General features: G+C 40.2%; 1 protein-coding gene across 1 annotated transcript in view; it reads left to right on the top strand.

Annotated features, from left to right (window-relative positions):
* Positions 1 to 11,770: 11,770 nt before the first annotated feature.
* Positions 11,771 to 21,116, top strand: part of LOC139713321 (pleckstrin homology domain-containing family G member 5-like) — a 117,448-nt gene continuing 108,102 nt past the window's right edge. The window contains exon 1 of the mRNA XM_071625070.1: positions 11,771 to 12,922. Within this exon, the coding sequence (XP_071481171.1) occupies positions 12,714 to 12,922 (209 nt within the window). The 5' untranslated portion in view covers positions 11,771 to 12,713. The remainder of the gene's footprint in view (positions 12,923 to 21,116) is intronic.

The following is a 21,116-nucleotide window of genomic DNA, read 5'->3' as shown; positions in this document are numbered from 1 at the left end:
GAAAGTTTCCCCTTCTTATGACCTTTCAAAGAGGGACAAAATGCGAGAATTAAAGAGAGAGGGAGGGCAAAAATAGGAGATGGGGGAATCTTTCAATTCCTGTGTTTGTAGAACGTGGTCACATTATACTGTAGGGCTGTGGAAAATTTGGCACAAGTTCAACAGGAATGAGAGAGGGTTTTATTTTGAGATTTAGTTCAAAATCTGATTGCAAGGATGCTTGGCCACCACTCTTTAACCTGTTGAGGACGGTTTGATTTTGCTACAACGGGCATTTCCCATATACACCTGCCCGAGTATACTCAGGACTCGTCCTCAATGGGTTAACAGCATGCTCCATAGTAGATGACTAGGTTTTAAATGAATATGCAGATTATCTGAACACTTAGCTCTGATACTGAACCAGTGTTTATTCTTTTCTCTCTCCCCTTTCTTGTTTCTCATATTTTTACGTTATCTTTCTCTTTTTTTGTTTAAAGGGACTGTACAGTACTAGTTGAGGTGAGGATTCAGCTTGTAACGTTTTGCGAGATATTTAGAAACCACTCTACGAAATGTTAAAGAGCATACAATTCTAAGGGGAATCAAAAGTTTATTTGATAACAATTGTTTTTAAATGATTGAGGTATCTAAAAACAAGGTAAAACAAAGAGATCCTAATAAAAGGCGTGGCCTATCAATTTTATTAGGATCGCTATTTTGGATATCTCAGCCATTTCAAGGCCAATTTTTGTCAAATAAACGTTGAATCCTTCTTGAAATTACATGCTCTTTCGTATTTCATAAGAGGTTTCTCATTATCTCACCAAAAAAATGTTATAAACCTGAATCCTCACCTCAACCAGTACTGAACAGTCCCTTTAAGATTGGTGGATTTATACTGTTGTCACATTTCCATTCTCTGTCTAAAAGGATATTGAAACACCAGATCAATCTTTTCATTTTTTTTTTTTTGGTCTTTTGCTGCAGTTGTGGAATTCAACTTGATCAGAGGGAACTTGCAAACTTTAGAAATACTGGCACACAATTAGCACAGTGAAACAGTGGCAACACTTAAATATACAGCTTTGTTGAATTTAGGCGATATCTTTGAGAAAGCGATTTCCAATTTAGGGTCTGGAAGGTCATCATACTTTTTGCATCAAAACCTGGTCACATGACAGTGAAGTCATACACTCCTCAACCACCGAGTCCACGTTTTCTCGAAAAACAAACTTTTTTTGTATGGCTCACCTCAACGAAAAGTACAACCGATATCACATCTATACATGCTCTTCACGAAAGAGGAAGTCGATCCTCTGGGTAGTAATTGCAGTTGAAGTGCTTTTTGATAGTTTTCGCCAAAGCAAAGATGGCGATTTCAAATTCATGTGATGTTCTGGCCACATGTCCAGGGATGGTTACTTTCAGGTCCTTATCAGGAGCCATATTTTGCTGGCCAACCACATTTCTCGGTTCATCAGAATTGTGTCAAAATGACGTAGGAGAATGTCTCAAAGGCCGTGTTTATGCTTCCCTTTTTTGGGCCACAGTCAGCGTTTTGAAACGTGATTAGTGCAAAACGCTGTTGCGTTCATGCTCACTTCGACAGAAACGCTGATTCAAAATGCTGATCCAAAACGCACAAAAAGGTGCATTTACTATCAGTGTTTCTGACTAATCACGTTTGACGGGGAAGCATAAACGCAACAGCATTTCTAAATGCGTTTAGAGTGACGTCATCTAAATGCCTTTCCGGTTCACCTGAAAAAGCACGCGCCTGGCCAGCCAGCTACCCTGGCCTGAGCAGTTTTCCCATGTACTGTGAACGCATGTCTTTCCCAGCTGCTCTCTCAGGCCAGGCCACCGATCGCAGCGCGCGCCCCAAATTGACCTGCCTCTGCTGAGGTCAGGGAAGCAATCGCAAATGCTCTTTCCAAGGCTCAAAGAAAGGGAGTATAAACAGTGCTCCCGTGAACGGCGTTTTGAATCAGCGTAATGAATCGGCGTTTTGAATCAGCGTTATGAATCAGCGTTTCAAAACGCTGATTCTGCCTTCGCAAATTGAGCATAAACACACCCAAAGTGTGCTAGAATTGATGTTATTTCCCAAGACTTGCTTGATTTCGCGGAACTGCGGCTAACCTTATATGTCAGTTGTGCCTTAATTCTTCTCTGAAAGCAACCTAAGTGTACCAGGTAAACTTCCCTGTAGGGAAAATTGTCCTCAATTAGTATATCCTCACTGACAAGATATCATTATCTACATCAGGTTATGGACAAGGAAAAGGGTGTTAAAATTCTCCAAAATGCTGTTGCCAAAAAAAGAAGGCAGGATAATAGGAAGCAAAATTTTGGCAGAAGTTCGTGACTTGCTAGCAGCAGTATTCCTTGGCAATGACAGTCAACTTTTAGAACAGGAAAAAACAGTCCAAAGAGACATTTGGCTTTTAATGTGATGTCTAATACAGGCATTTTCTAAAGCTGGCTTGATATTGTGCCATACTGCTGGTACTTGAGTGTGAAACGTTCCAACAGAGTCAGTTCGAGCACAGCCATTATTGGTCCCTAATCAACAACCGTCTACGTGTAGCTGCCTCAACTACTGTGAGTGATGCCTGTAATTTTGTTTGTTTGTTTGTTTATTGTTACAGTTCTGATTCGGTCATTTGTGGGATGTGGCCATGTTTTTGTGAATCATATCTTTTGGAGAATGTAGCACATTTTGGCACAGTAATGATATGATAGTGAAATGAAATGAAATGATAGTGGTCAAGTAAGGCCCGTATGATGTGGAACCTCGATTTTGCTTTAACCCATCTTGGAGTTTCAATTTGGTCCATGGGGAAAACAGACATGTAGAATTGTACTGTATTCTCTATTGAAACAATAACAACAAAATGAGGAGAGAGAGAAAGAGATGGAGATGGTAGAACCAAAGACAAAGCATCCTTTGAAAGTTGTGCCTACGATGTGTGGCGATATGATTACTGCCTGTCTCACGCTTACTCATTTTACATGGAGCATGAGACATCGCATGAGCTGAAAATTAGACTCGTCGAGTGGAACCAGGGGCCGAAGGGTTTCTTTTTCTTCCAATACTTTTTTCTCTTTTTTTTTTGCTGTTTGCCCACTTTTTTTTTCTGTCAGATTGAATACTTTGCTTGCATTTGCCATGAATCACCGCCATCATACCAGTCGTACTGGTAGTCATGGTAAACAGTCATCATCAGACTGGTGAGATCAGTGTCCCCATGTATGCCACACGCAGACCACTCTACTCTCTCTCTCTCCTCTATCTCTCTCTCTCTCTCTCTCTCCTCTCTCTCTTCTTCTCTTTCTTTTTCTATTTCTCTCTTCCTGTCTATATTTCTCTCACTTTTTCCTGGTCTGACAATCAACAAAGGCAACTGCTTGTTCCAATACATGCAAAAAAATCTACGATTGAAAAGGGGCATTGTTGGTTTGACATGTAAATTGTAAATTTTGGAGATTCTTTGTTCTCTTTTTCCTCTTTTTTTTTTTTTTCTTGATGGCAGAAGTATAAGGGGCCATCTTTGTTTTCATCAAAAAATGTATAATTTTGCTGAATATGATATGAAAGAAGGTTTGTATTTCGTGAACACAAAAGGATTATTTCAGGTTTTTTTTTTTTCGCGGTCATTTTCTTCGTTGTCTGGTTGAATAGTTCAGACACCACAGAAGGGGTAATGATAGGGAGATATTTGTAGCATAATTTTTTTTTTTTTACTGTTTGTATACTTGTTAAGATTGCAGACAATGGCCATCTCATTTTTTTTTTGAATGCAGGGTTAATATTGTCTGTCTGAGATGTAATGCCCCTGCCGTATTTAGTTACGAGGCCTGTTGACAGTGTAGAATTGACTTCATATGTAACCATATGTATTGTGCTCAGATTTAAAGATAGTTTGAAGTGATATCAGCTATGGTTGATATATATATATCGGATGTGATGATGGTGGAATAGAAATTGAGGAGAAAGAGGGATGTTTCAGAGACGTAGGAAGTGCTCGTTATTGCAATCGTTTACGCCGAATTCCCCCCGCTCCCCTCCTTTGGATAACCTTTCCTCGCTCCATCCCAACAGCGAAGAGTGCATCTCTGGAGGGATACATCGCCATGGCGATGGATGCTCATCTGTGAGCGGAAGTGAGCTCCATTTCATCCCATCAAATGATGTGGAAAGTCGTATGCATTTTCCTGTCTCCTTGTTCATTGGCTTGTTTGCTTTTTCCACCGGCAAATTTTGAGCAGAGTGTTGTTATTGTTGTTGTTTTTTGGGGGGAGGATGGGATGTGATTTATCCTGGAATGAGTCCCGATTTGGGACGATCAATTCGGCGGAGGGGCACTTCACATTCTTGAATGCCGACGTCGACCTTTGCTGAGATGCTCGAGACTTATTCTGCGGAGAATGCTGACTGTGGTATGGCCTTTATGCCATGCGATTCACAGTCATAACTTAGGATAGTGTAAAAATGTGCTCATTTGTGTTTGTATAAAGGAATGATTATGAGTGACAAATCATTCTTTTAGTGTAAAGAATTTAAATCTTGTGTAAGGGTAGTGAAGTTTTATGAGGCGTTGTTTTTTCCAGTTGTCCCATTATATAGCTCACAGGGCAACAACAAATTTCTAGCTCAGCCACAGACAGGGGTGTGTGTGTAAAGACCTGCAGTATACACTTCTGATTGAGGATACTGTGAAGGAAGTAATAAATGCAAACTTTTGCATGACATTCTGTGTTCGAGTTTGTCCCTACGGATGTCCTCATACATAGTCGACCACCCTGAGTTGTCTTTTGCCAAAACCCTGTTTGGAGCTGAAAAATAAAATTAAATAGGAATGGTGAGTTGATAAAACGGGATGGTTTTCTTTTGTCAGTGTGAGTAGTATTCAGACCAGCTTATAGCCGCCTTGACATCCAGATTGCTAGAGGGGGGAAGGGGAGAAGGGGGGGGGGAAATGGATAAAATAATATTGACATTATACCCTAATTGACCCGGGAGTGTGTCTAATCAGCGTTGACACAATTAATATTAACTCTGTAGGAGGCAGAAGGAACCAATGGTTTCTGTTGCATGAGGGAACGGCTTTTCGTCTGGACTCCCCCCATATGCAACCTTTCCCAAGATCAGTCATGCACACTTCTGTCTGTGTGTGTTTTAGTTTTAGTTTGTTTTATTTCGTTTCTTTAATGAAATTTCTGTAATCTTTTTTCTTGTCTCTGCCAGTGCTCTTGACAATCAGTTTGAAGAAAAAGTTATACTTCGCTTTCTCTCCTTCTCCTCATTTTATATCTTTCTCTTTCCTTCTCTCTCTTCTTTGCATCCTCTCTCTATCTCTTTTTTATATATTTCTCTCTCTCTTTTCTATATATTTCTCTCTCATTTCTATATCTTTCTCTCTCTCTTCTTTATATCTTTTTCTCTCTCTTCTTTATATATTTCTCTTTCTCCTCTATATCTTTCCCTCTCTTTCTTCTTTATATCTTTTTCTCTCTCTTCTTTATATATTTCTCTTTCTCCTCTATATCTTTCCCTCTTTTTCTTCTTTATATCTTTTTCTCTCTCTTCTTTATATTTTCTCTCTTTGCTCTATATCTTTCTTTTTCTTCTTTATATATTTTTATCTCTGCTCTATATCTTTCTCTTTATCTCTGTCTCTCTCTCACTTTCATTGTCTGATACTCTATTTTTCTCACTCCATCTGCTACTGCAGGTGCCGTGCATGTTCTTGCTTTTCTTTTGTCTTGTCTTTCCCCCCTAATGTTGCATTGATCATGCACTGGTAGAGATATGGATCGAAGAGGAGCCCGTATGATGCGATACAGGTTTTAATATTTTTCTACTTATTTTTTTTTTCTCTCTCCTTGAGCCATCTTCTAACTTCTAGCAAGTAGTGATACATCATAGAGATTCAAGAGGGGTAAAACAACAACAACAACAAAACAAACGTAGATTGAGTGTTCCCCTCTCCCTTCCCCCATCTCACCCTATTTCTTCTGCCGTCCTTGAAATCATAGCGATTGAGTTCCATCTCTCGCCAAGGAAGGGAGATTACATCTACGCAGAGCCGAGAGCTGCAGGCTTCTTCTTCTTTTTCTTTTTTTTTTGTATGTCTTCTTCTTCTTCCTCTGCTTCTTGTGTCGTCTTGTTTTTGTTGTTGTTGTGCGGCTAGAAGAGATTGCTCTGAGTTTTCTGCTCTAGTTGGTCGGTCAGCTGGGAGAAGATTCGGAGAGACTGCTCATCTGCGATAGGAGGAGGAGATTATCAGTTGTCATCACGACGATGGGGAATGGACTTTACAAGGGATGGATGTGCCTTCACTTTTGTTTTCACTGAGGGATTTTTTGTTCTTTCTGAGTGATGGATATGTGGGTAGGTGCTTTTCAAATATCTCAGTTCTGTATGTGACGATACGTTCGACCACGGCATTGTCGCTATCGCAGGCAGACCTGTGGAGCTATGTTTACATTTGGCGAGGAATTCCTTTGAACGTCGATTACAGATCAGAGTGCCATGGTGGTAGATTTTTGTTGAGGAATGCCACACCTCCTTACCGGGAGGCTAGGAAAAGATCACTGCTCGGATCGCTGCTACGACTGCACACCCAAGGAGAGCTCTTGTCGTGGGAAAATTATCCGTGATTGATTCGTACATTTGGTGAAAACGTGCTGGAAACGTTGAGTTGTTATTTACTATGTTTGAAGGAAACAAAGCTGATGACTCTATGCCAAACGTCAATGGCCAAGTCAATAGGATTCGATCCGTCCAGAACTGTCATTTACTGTTGCGTGTTTGCCTAGAATTTTAATTATCGAAGTTGATCAGTTTTTCAGATTGCTTAGAGTGACTCTTGTGTTGCTTTTGGTCCAGTAATGCAACTTGTGAAGGATAACTCTGTGCTTTGCAAGTAACATTGAATAGATCTAGCATTGACGTTCACAGCACTACTTCACAAAGGTCCCTAATTACTCAGTTTTCCCATAGATGGTAGTGTACAAATTAGCCATTCAGTAAAAGGTTCATCAGTATGGTGATAGTTGTTCAGAGATTTCTTCATAGTAACTGCTTGATTTTCCAAACTTTTATGTACATGCTTATTCATATTAGTGTAAGGATTAATCGATTAATTGTGGAGGAATGAGCTTGTATGTCTGAAATGACTGATAGTTGACATCATACAAAAATGAAGGAAGATACAGCTGCCTTTATGTTTCCAGCAAGAGATGTCTGTCTGTTTCCTGTTCCCTAAAATATTTCTATATTCCCTCTAGGAGTGAATGCCCTTTTCCCTATAGATTTTCACCTGTAAGAGAAGCCTGATAAACTTGCAAAACATTGATTGTGTTATGTATTTGGCACTCTTAGTCTCTCCAGATTCCAAAGTTATCCCTCGGGGTATCACATCCCAGGCTATGGCTATTGATTCAGCCATCGTGCTAGCTGGATATGCCAGCGAGTAAATTATTTAAGAAGAATGTTGGATTGTATTGCAATCACCTGCAAAGGGTCGGCAGGGGGATATTAGTAAAGGATGACCTCACCTCGCTGTGTTGCCGTGGTGTGTGGTGTACTGTAAGCCGGAAGATGTCATCTATGCAAATGAGTTTCCCAGCAATGAAGCCGGGTGTTTGCCACGTGCCTGAAAAGTGAGCTAAGTGTCAGGTAGTGACAAATGATATCCCCCATCCCTTCTTCCTCCAAATGGAACAGGGTTGATTAAAGGGTACAAGTGACTTTTAAGGTTAGCTGATGGATGCTGCTGGGGGACGGTGAAAGAGGTGAAGCTCAAAGTGGACATTGGATGGATGGATGCACAAGAAGGGAAAAAATATATATTGCAGGATGATTGGAACATCTTGACAGGAATTCATCATCATCTTCTATCACCCTATGCCATTGCTTTTTCCTGGAAATGTCATTTTAAGGGTGAGGGAGCATACAGCCCCCTTTGAAAATGAGAGCTTGTAAACGCCCTTTTGGCACGAGGCGTGGTAATCTCTCAACGGCCATGGCGACACGCTATAGTAATTAAGGGGATCAATGTTTCAGTGTTTGGTATGATCATCCTCCTGTAGATGCGTGCTGGAAAGCTCCCTCCTTCCTTTCTTTTAGTCTTTGGCATGCGCAGGGCATTGGTAAGGATTCATTCTCATCCCCCTTGTCACTTATTCAGCAAGCGGGCAGTTTTCTTTCGTCTTTTTTTTTTCCTCTCCGCCTTCTGCCGCCAACCATGCGGGCAGCTGAAGTAAATTACAAGGCGCGTGATGCAAAATTGACATCTCGCGTTGTGTTTGCCGCGGCACATGGCACGCGTCAGAGGAGAGTTTGCCAAATTGGCGAAACATTCACACCCGCGAAGGAGACGAGAGTGCCACGGCGTTGTTCCACGGTGCTCCACGAGGACGTTACTCCCTGATGCTCATTTGCGACCCGGATGGATGCTTTGCGGAATTACCCTGTCTTGAATTCTTCTTCTTCGCTCTTCATTTTCCAATCTCGAGCTGAATTTGAATATTCTAGTAAAGTTGAGTAAAGGTTTGGAAAGGAAGAGGCGCCTGTTTTGGTAAGCTGTGATGTTTCCTCAGATTTTGCACAACTTTTTCTTGGCTCATCAGAAGGACACGTTTGCATTATTCATATGGGAGTGACATCAGTCCTGACGTACCTCGCCTGCCGTTGATCGATGGATGAGGATTAAGGGGGTAGAGCAGGCAACTGGAGGTGTCTTTCTATCGTCTTTTTATAGCTCTCTTCTCTCCTTATTTTTTAATGTTGGGCAACTCTTGAGTGATGGAGGTCGCTTTGTTCACAACCGTCATCCTACTTGATGCATAACAGCTAGTGTGTACATGTGTGTGTGGGGGGGGGGGGGGAGGGGGGATGTAGCACAGAGGGAGGGGGTTGATGATTGGACTGTAGGCTCTATTTGTTGAAAATGCACTAGTAGAGTTTCTTCATCATTCATATGTTGGAGAGGCTAGCAGGTTCAATTTTTTTTTTGAGAGAGGGAGAGAGCTGTGGTCCCATGTTTATCATCCAATTCTTCACGGTGGAGTTTCCGTCTCTCGGTGGGCGCATGCACAAAGGAAGTCTTCCTACTCCTCCATCCGTCGGCTGACCGCTGAGTAATCGCGGGACGGTGAGACAAGGCGTCGTTTTAGAGAGAGAGAGAGCGGTGAATGTTCTCCCGTTTGCTCCAAAGTCCATTCATTGTCGGATTCCGAAAGCCTCATTCATGCATTGTGCGGGTGATTTATGGACTTCTTGAGCCGGTGGAGTTTAGTCAGGGGGGCATTTTTTGCTGCGTGGTTAGCGGCATTTGCAAATATTAACGCGAGGGGTTGGGAGAAGGGGGAATGGACCCATTCATGATGGATATTTCCGCTCCAAGTTGGGATGCACTCCCATTGCCATTCTCTTCCTCAAAGGTCATGAGTGTAGTGTTCGCCAGTCAATGGCAGCTCTGCTATTTTTCTCTTTTTTGGGGGCGGGGGTTTTCAGGCATACTGCATACAAAAAGGACTTTCTTTCTTTTTTTTTGATAGACCACTTCCATCCTATGGCTACCTGCTTGATAAAGACCAAGGGAGATTTCCCGGTGTAGTAAGTGACTGTGTGAGAATTACGCCAACTAAAAAAGTTGCAGTGATTGAAACTGAAATTCATGCTCTATAGTGCACTAAGTTTATACTTCAATATTCCTGCCAATCTTTGTGCACTTGGAATAGGTTATTGCATCATCATACATGGTATGGCATTTTTGGTATCATTCAGTTTGTATACACTTGTCAATCCCAAGCCAAATGTGAAGAACCTTTTGAAGATTTTCATTGACACAATAGTTTATTCACACCCTTCTGACCGTTAAAAGGGAAATAGTGAGTGTTGTTAATGCATACACAGATGTTGCATTTTTTATATTAATATCATTCAGTATTGGTTTTGAACGTTAATAATTTCATATTGTAGCTTTGTATTGGCAAACCATAGGACAGCCTGGTAGTACAAAGAACCTTACAGGATACAGTGTTAAAGGGTATCTTTCAGCAGATTGCAATTAAAGTATATGCCCCTCCCCCTCTCATTAAGAAAAACTAAATAAATTTGATAAATTCATTTTAGCAATGAACAGGTGTTTGTTATTAGCTTTCGTAATACTAGAGCACTATTACAGTCATATTATCTATGGGCTTTATTTGTTCATTGAATGTAGTGCCTGCTTTAGTAGTTATTGAAAATAGATGCTTCTTTGTTGTAAAGTTACAGCTCTTTTGAAACCACTGTACCATTATTTTGGCAAAGGACCAGTTTAGTTTTGGTATCATTCATGGGTCTGAGGTCTGTACCGATGCACGTCTGATTGATTCTGAGCTGCACGAGTTATCAAATTGCAGCCTTTTCGATAGTGTTTTCATTATGTGATTACATGTACCTCATTATGGCATTTTGCACTGCAAAAAAATTATCTGAAGTATATTCAATTGTAGTATATGTGTTTATTAAATCTTGAAGATCAATCATTTCCAGCTGATATTCAAAATCCAAATGCCAGACTTTAATATTTCATTCTAAACTGATCCAAATGCAATTGAGAAGGTGATGCAAGTCATTTTTGAGGGGGATTAGAGGTGACTTAAATTATCAGAAAGTACGGGTTAAGAGTGATATTTTGCCTTGTCATGGCCAATTCTTAAAGTCACTGCTTTAATAGTTCAAGTTGGGATAGATCTTGCAAGCTGCTACAAAGTACTAGAATTTCTTAAAATGTGTAAATGATTATGAAGCTATGAAAAAGAAATTAGGAAGGTTAAAAATAATGCAAATTTCGTAAAAGAAAAGCAACAAACCTGTGAGTTTCAAGATCAACTATACTCAATTTTTCCCTGTAGACACACCTATTAGAAGAATAAATATTTAATAAATAACTTATTACCATGGTGATATTCTTTCATAGATTTAATGTTGAGACCTTTATGATTCTCCAAAGTGATGTATGCTGAATTTTCACCTACCCTTTGGAAATTATAAAACAGCTCAGTCAGCTTATTTCAACAGTTTAATAGTGGAATTGAGTCTCCGCAACGTTGAAGCAGCGTCTCTCTAGGGACATCTTTAAACTCGACCCTGTTTTACTGATACAACAGTGGCAGGAAAGGAACGGCAAGGCCATTATTCATTTCTTTTTTCTTTTTCCTTTTGTTTCCCCTCAGAGTCACTTCCGTTAGTTCTTTGCTCTCCAGGATGTGAGAGTGTGTGCGCTTACACTGGTATAGTGGGGTAGCCTGTGTGGTAGACTGCCTGTATGGAAGTCAAGAGGAGTTGTTTCATTCTTATTATGTTGATGTTACAGATTTTCTCTTTCCTTTTCCTATTCTCATCTCCCCCCCCCCCCCCCCGCCATCCCGCCCCACCCCCTTCCATCGCTTTCTATGGTGTGTGTGTGTGTGTGTGTGTGTATGTGTATGAGGCAACAGGAGTGTATCATACAGCTACAGCTGTGTACACTGATGTTGTGTATTTTGCTGGTCGTGAAACTGAAAGGGCGGTCAGTACAGTAGGCTTGGAAGAGGTGAACTTCGCCTGTGAGTTGATAGCGGAGCGGGGGCTCAGTTGGATATCTCTCACGCTGTGTTGTGTACACGGGGTTTTTCTTTTCGTCGCCAATGACAATTGTTTGGCTGGCCCACCCTCCCAGATTGGGAAAGGTAATAGTTGCTTCTGGTTCTTTTCATTTCTTCTCTCTCTCTCGCTCTCTCTCTCTCTCTCTGACTTGCTCCATCCCCCCCCCCCAACCACCATCATTTGGTTCGTGGATGAAGAGGGTTGATCCAATTTGGAGCTGTAACACACCGGATAAATTGGATGATATTAGTTTGTTTGATGTGCCTACTCCAGAGAAACTCACCGTCCCGTCCTGTCCCGACGATTGTGTGCCCGTTCTTTTTGTTTCTGTGGCGGAATCCCGTTCATCGGATGATATTGGGAAGGAGAAGAAGAGAATACATTGGTCCTCTTTCCTCTTCTCTTTCTCTCTCTCGCTCTCGCTCCATCTCTCTCGATGTTTTTTGAGGACAGAACTTCAAAAGCAGTCTATTTTCTTAGCGAAATGCGGCAATCTGATCGCCTGTGATCAGTGCTTCAGATCCAATTCGCCAATGCCCGGCAGGCATTCCCGTAGAGGAGAGAGAGAGAGGAAAAGAGCGTCGGTATTGACCGTTTGACTGTCCTGCGAGAGAAGGGAATTTGCGCAATTTGCTGTCTCCTCGATATATTCGATTTTAGGCAGAGGATGTAAACTTTCGGTTTTTCCTCTCCATTCAGATTTTTACTCTCATGAGACACACGGCGGTGTTTGGATATATCTATAAAGGTGCATTGTGAATTTAAGAGATGCACAGTCTGTAAACACGTGTATCGAAGAACAGATGTAAGGAACTTGTATCGACCCATGATAGATTGACTTGCGCGAGTTATTGATGGATGAAACTTGAGCGGTGACCGATAACAAGTAGACAAACAGCTGTTGTGGCCATTACTTTCACTTGTGGCTCCATCAGTTATAAAGGGAATACGCCTCCATTGGAATCACTCTATCCTGTGTATTTGGCATTGCATGAATGTGACAGAGGGAGAAAAAAACGCACATTTGAAAAGTAGAACAAAATTTGCACGAGTGACATAACGCTGATAAACGGATGACCGCGACATGTCGGGTTCCAGGATGACGTCAGAACACGGTCGCCCATCGTTCGACCGGGAGCGCATGATGTTGAGTCGGTCCATGCGGTCCACCTCGGCGTACCGTCTGAAGCGCGTCGCCTCCGACATCGACCTCCAGAAATGCCGCTGCTGCTGCACCTGCGAGAGGGGCTTGCAGTCCGCCATGTCCTCCAGTATGACGGAGCTCATACCCAGGTAAGGTGTCCTCCGTTTCCATGACTACAGCCTGTCATTCCCCTCCACCCCTGGAAGAATAAAGAAAAACAGAAAAAGATGATGTCTACTATCAATCTATGCATATGACTGATTTTATGTTCATGGTAGCAATTGCCTGGATAGTGTTTTTATATCTGAAATGAGTTACCACGCATCGGAAATATGCATAACTCTTACTACACACTTTTTACAAATGGTCATATAGCGCGCGTATAATTCCATCTGCCATTCATTAATAAGGCAACAAAGAGAGTGAGGCAGTTGGAATCATGACTAGCACAGCACCTGCACAGGTTGAACTGTGCGCCAAGTTTACCTGGTTTTGATTCTATTTTTTTTTCCAGAAAGGTGTGTATGGATACATCAAGCAGTGGTAATTATCCAAAGGCTTGATATTCAGCCTTCTATGATTGCCAACAAGTATGATTTATTGTATCCTAAAAGTAGATTCAACAGAACCAAGACAGATGAAGTCTGGGTCTAATTCCAAATTTGCATTTGCTGGAAATTAGAGTGAGAGGAGGTTGAGAAGACCCCTTACAGGATTGAAAAAGGTTATCATATATCTGGAGAGATAGATGGATAGATGGATAGATAGATAGATGGATAGATAGATAGATAGATAGATAGATAGATAGATAGATAGATAGATAGATACATGTAGATAGATAGATAGATAGATAGATAGATAGATAGATACATGTAAATAGATAGATAGATAGATAGATAGATAGATAGATAGATAGATAGATAGATTTGCTTGTATGTGTCTTTATATGATACTGATACAATGTACATATGTACAATATGAATTCAATACACATATGTATGTGTATGAAATAGATAAGAAGAAGACAGCATAAGGAAAGGGACAAAGATGGAAGTCTATATTCAACTCGTTATATATGAAGAGTTTGTTTGCAAAAACCGATAAGTCCATATTTGCCAAATGGAGATATTTGCGATTAAAGGTCAAGAAAAATAAAGAGAATAATGAGAAAATTTTTACTTCTTTTGACCATAACTTCAAAAATATACCTTTATATGTAGTGACCAATATATCATTTAAAAGGTATTATTTTGTACTTTATGACAGAGACCGTACTTCAAAATCTTCAAAAATGGACTTATCGGTCTTTGCAAACAAACCTTTCATTTATCATGTCCTAATTCTGCAGGGAATGGAAAACAATTCAGACTTATTGGAATCGCTTAATAGCAACGCTTTATCAACATCCAATCAGCTGTGTCACATTTGCTGTATATGTCACCTGATATTATAGTTGATGATAAATGCAAGGAACTTTGTGGGCCCAGAAGAAGAAAATGCCATGCTGACAAGAAACGAACAACCAAACAAACAAACAAACAAACAAACAAACAAACAAACAAACAAACAAACAAACAAACAAACAAACAAACAAAACAAAAACCCAAAGCATGAGAATGAGGGATATACAAATTGTGTGATGATGGAAAGAGACAAGAACATGATCAATATGAATTGTGTAAATTTTGTGTCTTTTTTTTTGGGGGGGGGGGGGAAGAGATTCCAGCATCAGAGGAAATGACATTCAAAAATAAGAAATGTTTTGTCATCACCTTGCAACATCTGCTAGTTTTCAAAGAAATTTTCTGTGTTGAAGGTGTGTCCTGCGATCGTCCTTCACCACAAGGCTGACACTATTCAAATGACTCATTATACCTGTTGTTGCCATGGAAATTGGTATCCGAGTTCTACAATTACAGAAATGATCTGTTTCAGATGGACTTGAGTTTTAAAAATGTGAGCTTCTCTGGCTGCATTTACTTCCTGGTTTCCGAAGAGACTTTTTTTTTTTCATTTTGCAAGTCGTGTCATTCTTTGTGGAAAAAAAAATGAGTGTGTTGTACAATGTATGAAGACTTTCTGTGATTATCCGGAGTGTGTCTTTGGTGATTCGGCTTTCATGTCCTACTCAGTTTTTGTTACTGATGCAGGATTGCGTTGCCATGCCTGGTTTAAAAAGACAGTACCAACGGACAGTAACAATCAAATTCTAAATTTCGATATGTACTTGGGGTGTGTATGGAACATTTGTGACCCGCAACAACAAAAGGATCCTAAAGCTGCTGACGGGTGAGCCGAGAAAATCGAGTTTGAAGTCAGATCACCAAAATCTGTCAAAACGTTTGGATTTCTGTTTTTAACATAATTTTGTAGTCTATTGTATCTTCTATCATCTGCTGAAATTTCGAAGCTAAATGATCAAAGGAAAGGCCTGAAAATAGCATTTTTCTGGGCCATGATTGGTTTGCCCGTCAGCGACTTTATGACCCTTTTGTTGTAGCGGGTCACATTTGCTCCTGCGATAATTGCTCCAGTCTCGCTTTCTCCAAGGGCTTGGGATAGGGATATGATAGGGCATTAGGTTTAATGTGATGATTACAATAAGATTTAGGGGTATGTTTTGTGGTTAAAATTTATGTTTAGCTTAGCGCGTAGATATTTCATGGGAGCAATTGTTGCAGAAGCAAATGTCATGGAACTGGTGTGCACAGAAGGGTTAGGTAGAGAGAGAGAAAAAAAATGGCCCCACTTGTAGGGTCTACTGATTGTTGAAGAAAACTCATCACATCATCATGTTCATCCTTATTCTCTGATCGTAATCCTGGGGCCAGTATTACTCGCAGAGAGACTCTTCCAAGCTTGTGCAACTTTTTTCCTCTCTTTTTTTGTTTCTTTTTGTTTGCGTATACGTGTTCTTTGTTCAAAAGGGGATTGTCTCGTCTCAATTAAGACCTGATTACGATGACATTAATTGACAGCAGCCTTCACCTTCTGCGCAATCCACTGAGTCACTGTCGTCCCTATTAACCAGCTTTAGCCCCAGAGGTGCCACGAGGGGTGTGTGTAACATCGAGACCCAAATTCTTCCCTTTCAGGCTCTTTCTTTTCACGTATGTATGCCCAACGATTCAAGTGAGATAGCCTTTCTCATTTCTTGAGTCCACCAGTGAACATACAAGAGTGATATGTCATGGAGCTAGATTGGAAAAAAAAATCAGGCTTACACGTGTACAAGTACACATTTAAAAAAAAAGAAAGAAATAAACTCCATGCCCAGGCAAAGCAGTCACTAGTGGGTCCTTTCACCCCCCCCCCCCCCCACTACACACATACATGCTTACACCGCCTCCCTGTACTGTAAATGCTGTTATTTTCACGTGCAGATATTTTCGCGAATGAGGAGATCAAAGACATTTTCATCTAATGTTGTTTCACAATTTAACACCGAGGCTATCGTAAGTGCACCAATGCATATCCAGTTGCATTATTTTGCGAGTGTTGTTCAATTCACGGTCCAACAGTGATTCGCCCAGTTTGCAGAAATTAAACCCTCACAAAAATAACAGCTTTAACAGTATTGCAACTTTACACTATGTCACTTGTGACTGTACATATCCTGTGCTCTGTGGCATAATGCAGATGCATTTTAATGCATTCTTGTGGTGAAATCTGATGTTTTTTATGTCTTGCTATAGATCTAGAAGGAAGGTGTGAGGTTTTGTGAAATTGTCATTCTGGAGTAAACCTTGGCCGAGTCCATGTCAAATTAAGTTTCATCACCAAAAGTTTACCATTTTCCTTTTTTAGTTCAAGTTATTAAAAAAGTAGAGGATGAGAGAATAACACAGAACAAAATGAAAAAAAAAGCAAACATTTTGACCCCTCGAGGACGAGTCCCGAGTATACTCGGGCAGGCGTCAATGGGAAATGTGTGTTGTAGCAAAATCAAACCGTCCTCAACGGGTTAAAGCAAAAGATGTGGCTTTGTGGAGTTTGTGCATGTACCGTGACTGGTATGTAATTGAAGGCACTGTCATTATCGGCAGGATGCATGATATTGCTGCCAATTTGCATTTCATTCTGTGGTAATCACTCTCAAGTTGCCAATTTGCATATTAGCATCCCCCCTGGTGCTCTCCCCATTTTTTTTTTTTTTTTTTTGTGAGAGAATTTTCATAGAGGTTTGGATAGAAAAATGAGTTACAGCACACACACACACACACACACACACACGCACACACACAGGCCTACCAGATAACGGCATGCTCCTCTCTTTTTATGGTGTACTTTGTTGACTGAGAGAAGGAGCCGTCATTGTACAAATGTACCAAACATCCCCGGAAGACCGCGACCGAAATTAAATTGATCATGAGTGCTCCCTTCTTGTTGTCTGCCTCTTTTGTTGTCGCGAGGAGCCGTTCGATTTTCATTATTCGCCGTGGTCTCTTTGGGATACCAAGGCGTGTTTTATCGAGACGTCGTCTCTCGCATCACCCAAAGTGCAACACATTTACTTCAAAGTTCACCCAAAAGTGGCAACAAGATGTGAGATGGGCTTGGAATTGCTCAAAGGAACATGAACTAAAGCACTTAGTGAAAAGAAAAAAACATGATGCCCCTTATGTGATAAAGGTTTGGTGTGCTAAAGTGCATTTGGCACTAGATACTGAGATATGATGATGATGATGATGATGATGATGATGACGGTGATGATGGTGATGATGATGATGATGATGATGATGATTGCTGATGATAATAATGAAGATGATGAATGATTTGCTGATAAGGATGATGAGGATGTAGAAGATGGTGTTGATGACTGATGATTGACGATAATGATGTTGATGATGATGATAGTGGTGGTGATGGATTGATTTTGATGATGAGAGGAAAGATAATTGTTTATGCCAAAAATAAAAAATGATTATGATAATAGTGACTATGAGGATTTTGATTATAGCTATGATCAAGAGCGATGACAACTGGTATAATTATGACCTTCCCCTCAGTGGGGGACAGCATGCTTTTAGAAGGCATTACCCCCTAAGGACCAACGTAATCTCCCAGAGATGTCCCTGGTAGGTGCATCCTCATTGCTCAAAGTTGGTAAGGGGCACTAGCTGTGTGTCTTACTCCTGAAGAGAGGCTACTCAAGGAGACAAACAAAAAAGATAAGGTTTGACTATACTGTATAGTGTTATAAACTGTTAATGGCATTGCCACATGCTGATACATATATGTGTTTGGATTACCTACTTTGGGCTAAAAAGATAATAGGTATTGTCACAAGTAATAAAGCAGAAAGCCTGGTCATATGTTCTTAGCCCACTGTGTACTGTAACTAGATGCATCATATATATTAAATTTGGAAGAAATAGCCACATTGCGGACTCAAAGGGTTAATTTGAGGCAAACATTGAATACAGTTATGTTTGTCACCATACTGCGTAGGCGACCTTGTTCTGCACTTCGGGGTTTTTCAAAGGTTGTATATTCATGGTCTGAATTGGACATGCTTAACAGACATTTTCTGTACTTAACTACTTCAGTTCCCTTCTTCAGTGGCTCGTGTTCTGGCGCCCATTGCCTTGCCCGCACTCGCTTTTGGCATGTATTATTAGTTGGACATCTTACAGGATCAAGTTTCCGATCTCGAAACGAAACCACTCAAAAACAGGCCAGCTTGTTGTTCAAGTTTTTGTGTTTGTTGTTGTTTGGTTCTGTGTTTTTTATTTGAAGTCTAGACGGCCGTTTGATATCACCAGTCACAGCTGTAAGTGTTTGTTATTTTATTCCGGTGTGTAACAGGTGATAGATGATATGTAATAATATATGAGGGTAGAAACCGAGGAATATGATTACTGGGGGCAAATGCTCACAAGTCACAAGGACATAATTAAAAAAACAACATTATTGTGATAAGTATATATGCACCCATGTGTACTCCTTATTAGAATATGTATGTCAGCTGTACATCTCTCTCACACACTTTTTGTATGGCACCTTTCGCTTATAATTCCTGTTTGCTAATTCCTGGTCATTGAAATAGTACAAATTGAGTGATCCACATGCATTTCACACATTTGTGAGATTGTGGATACCAAACTTTTTCTTTTGATAGTACGAAAGTACAGTTGTGAATAAGTTTTACTTGCAGTTTTAAGTTTTTCTTTCATTAAGGAAAAAACTGAAGTTTTCTGGGGGGAAAAAAAGAGGAATTCGTTTACAGGAATAAAGTGAAATAAAACAAAAGTTGGCCAGGAGCCAATAAACTTCATCCTTTTCATTTGCGTTATGTCTTCGTAGAAGCAAATTAAAAGAATAAACATTCATATTATTTTATTCATATTTTCATATAAGAAGATATGATATCACAAATGTATTTTATGAAGGTAGTAGAATATTTGTAGACAACTTTCTGTATTTCAGTCGTTTCATACACCACTTGTTCACAGATAAGTATACCAACCTGGAGAACCCCCCCCCCTTTAGCCCTTTGAGTGATTCGATTGCTAATTTGCACAAAAAGAAAATCCCAATAGTGTTGTATAAATACACTATAAACACACTTACCAAAATCCATCGTGAGGAAAGGATTAAATAGTCTAGAATGCTTTTCCTCAAAACCTTTCCAATATCTAGCAATTTTTTGTCTACACATTGCCTTTTAAGTGGGAAAAAAGCACACTGTATTAGATTTCAGGTCAAACCAGCCAAACGCAATCTGTGCGAAATCAGTGAGGAAGTGTTTTTCTAGGGCATTTATGCGGTCAATTCAGATGCTCAAGTTTCTTGCACATTGTTACAATATCAGTAATGCTATTTCATCGTTTCCTGCCTTCCATGGAAATAAAACACTTCGATACAGGTCTGAATCTATGCAACTCTGTATTGATACAGAGTGTAAAAAAAATAATATGAAAAAAAAAGAAAACAAACATGAACTTTAGTATGTGCAGTTGCTGTTTACTTCAGGAAAAGTAAACTTGCAAACAACAAAACAACACCGCCCCTTCCAAAGCAAAAAAAAAGGAAAAAAAAAAACCAACATCACGGGAAGGTACTTGCTAAAAACAACAAACCGGAGAGGGGGGGGGGGGGGGGGTAAGAGAGTATTAGGGTTTTGTCCCAAGTTCTGCAGGCATCTTAAGTTTTCAGGGAGGGGGAAAAGATTTCTATGAATGTGCATAGCGATAGGCATACGATACTGCATGTGTGTGTGTGTGTATGTACATTTTCGTTGTAAAATCGATTGGTTTAATGACGATATATTAAAACCAGGATATACTTGACATAAAGCATATGCATCAAGGGAGGACATTCATGTTTGTATCTTTAGATTGCACCCTAGGATGTCCATATTTGAGTGGGTGCCTATAGATTTGGTTCAAATTTTCCTCAAAAACTCGAATATTTTGTTTTGACTATTTTTTTTTTCATCAAAAGAAATATATCCTAATTAGCATGTGAAGATTGCAGAGAATTTTTTTTTTCGTCTTCCTCCGTGGGGATTTGTGCATGTGCATGTGTGTGTATGTGTGTGTGTGTGTGTGTGTGTGTGTGTGTGTGTGTGTGTGTGTGTGTGTGTGTGTGTAAATTTTACATCAGATAGCATTATCAAAGGTGAACAAATTTAACTTTAAAGGAAAAACCTACCCCCTTTTCCTCTTTTTTTTTCTTGTGATGCAGAACAGAAATAAATCCCCGAAAGGTTGTAAAATTATCATGATGTTAAATTGAGACAATTATGGAACAGCTTAGACCCTAGTACATAAGAGTGTGATTAAAAGGTTGGCCCTAGCTGTAATCATATGGGCAATGAGTAAGGATTTCGGAGAAAAGTTGCCAGATTTGTCATCCATGTTCTAAATCAGTCAGTGAACGTGCACTAAAAATTGCCACTTGCTGATTTTTATACCACACTCTATCTTTGGACGGTTCATTTTGGGAAGGCTGAAAAGGAAAAAAAAATGGGAGAGATGGTTATTTTGGGAAATCGTGGAGAGTGAGAGGGATTTTTTGAAAGCCATGGGATGAATGCTACAAGTGTGAGCTGCCCCAGGAGCAATACATGCTGTCTTGATGTAAGGGATGATGGCTAGATTTAGCCCTTGAATTATCGTCGGGCTAAATGAGGCTTTCTGTGTGCAAAGTGGCTGCAACAGCTTTTGCTTTTAGGAGGATTTTGCTTTTGATTGATAGGCAAGACTCTGTTGCACACTAAACCAGTCGGCTAACATATTCTATCTTTGTCTACATACAAGATGTAAATAAAGGATTTTTTTAAACAAGTGGGGGGGGGGGGGGGGGTCGGTAGAGCCCAGGATTTATAATCAGGAAATG

This window comes from Diadema antillarum, unplaced genomic scaffold (assembly GCF_040938485.1).
Source record: "Diadema antillarum isolate AM-2024a unplaced genomic scaffold, OU_Dant_1.0 scf00000043, whole genome shotgun sequence".
NCBI classification, from domain to species: Eukaryota; Metazoa; Echinodermata; class Echinoidea; order Diadematoida; family Diadematidae; genus Diadema; species Diadema antillarum.
This window is presented reverse-complemented; position numbering and strand designations above follow the sequence as displayed.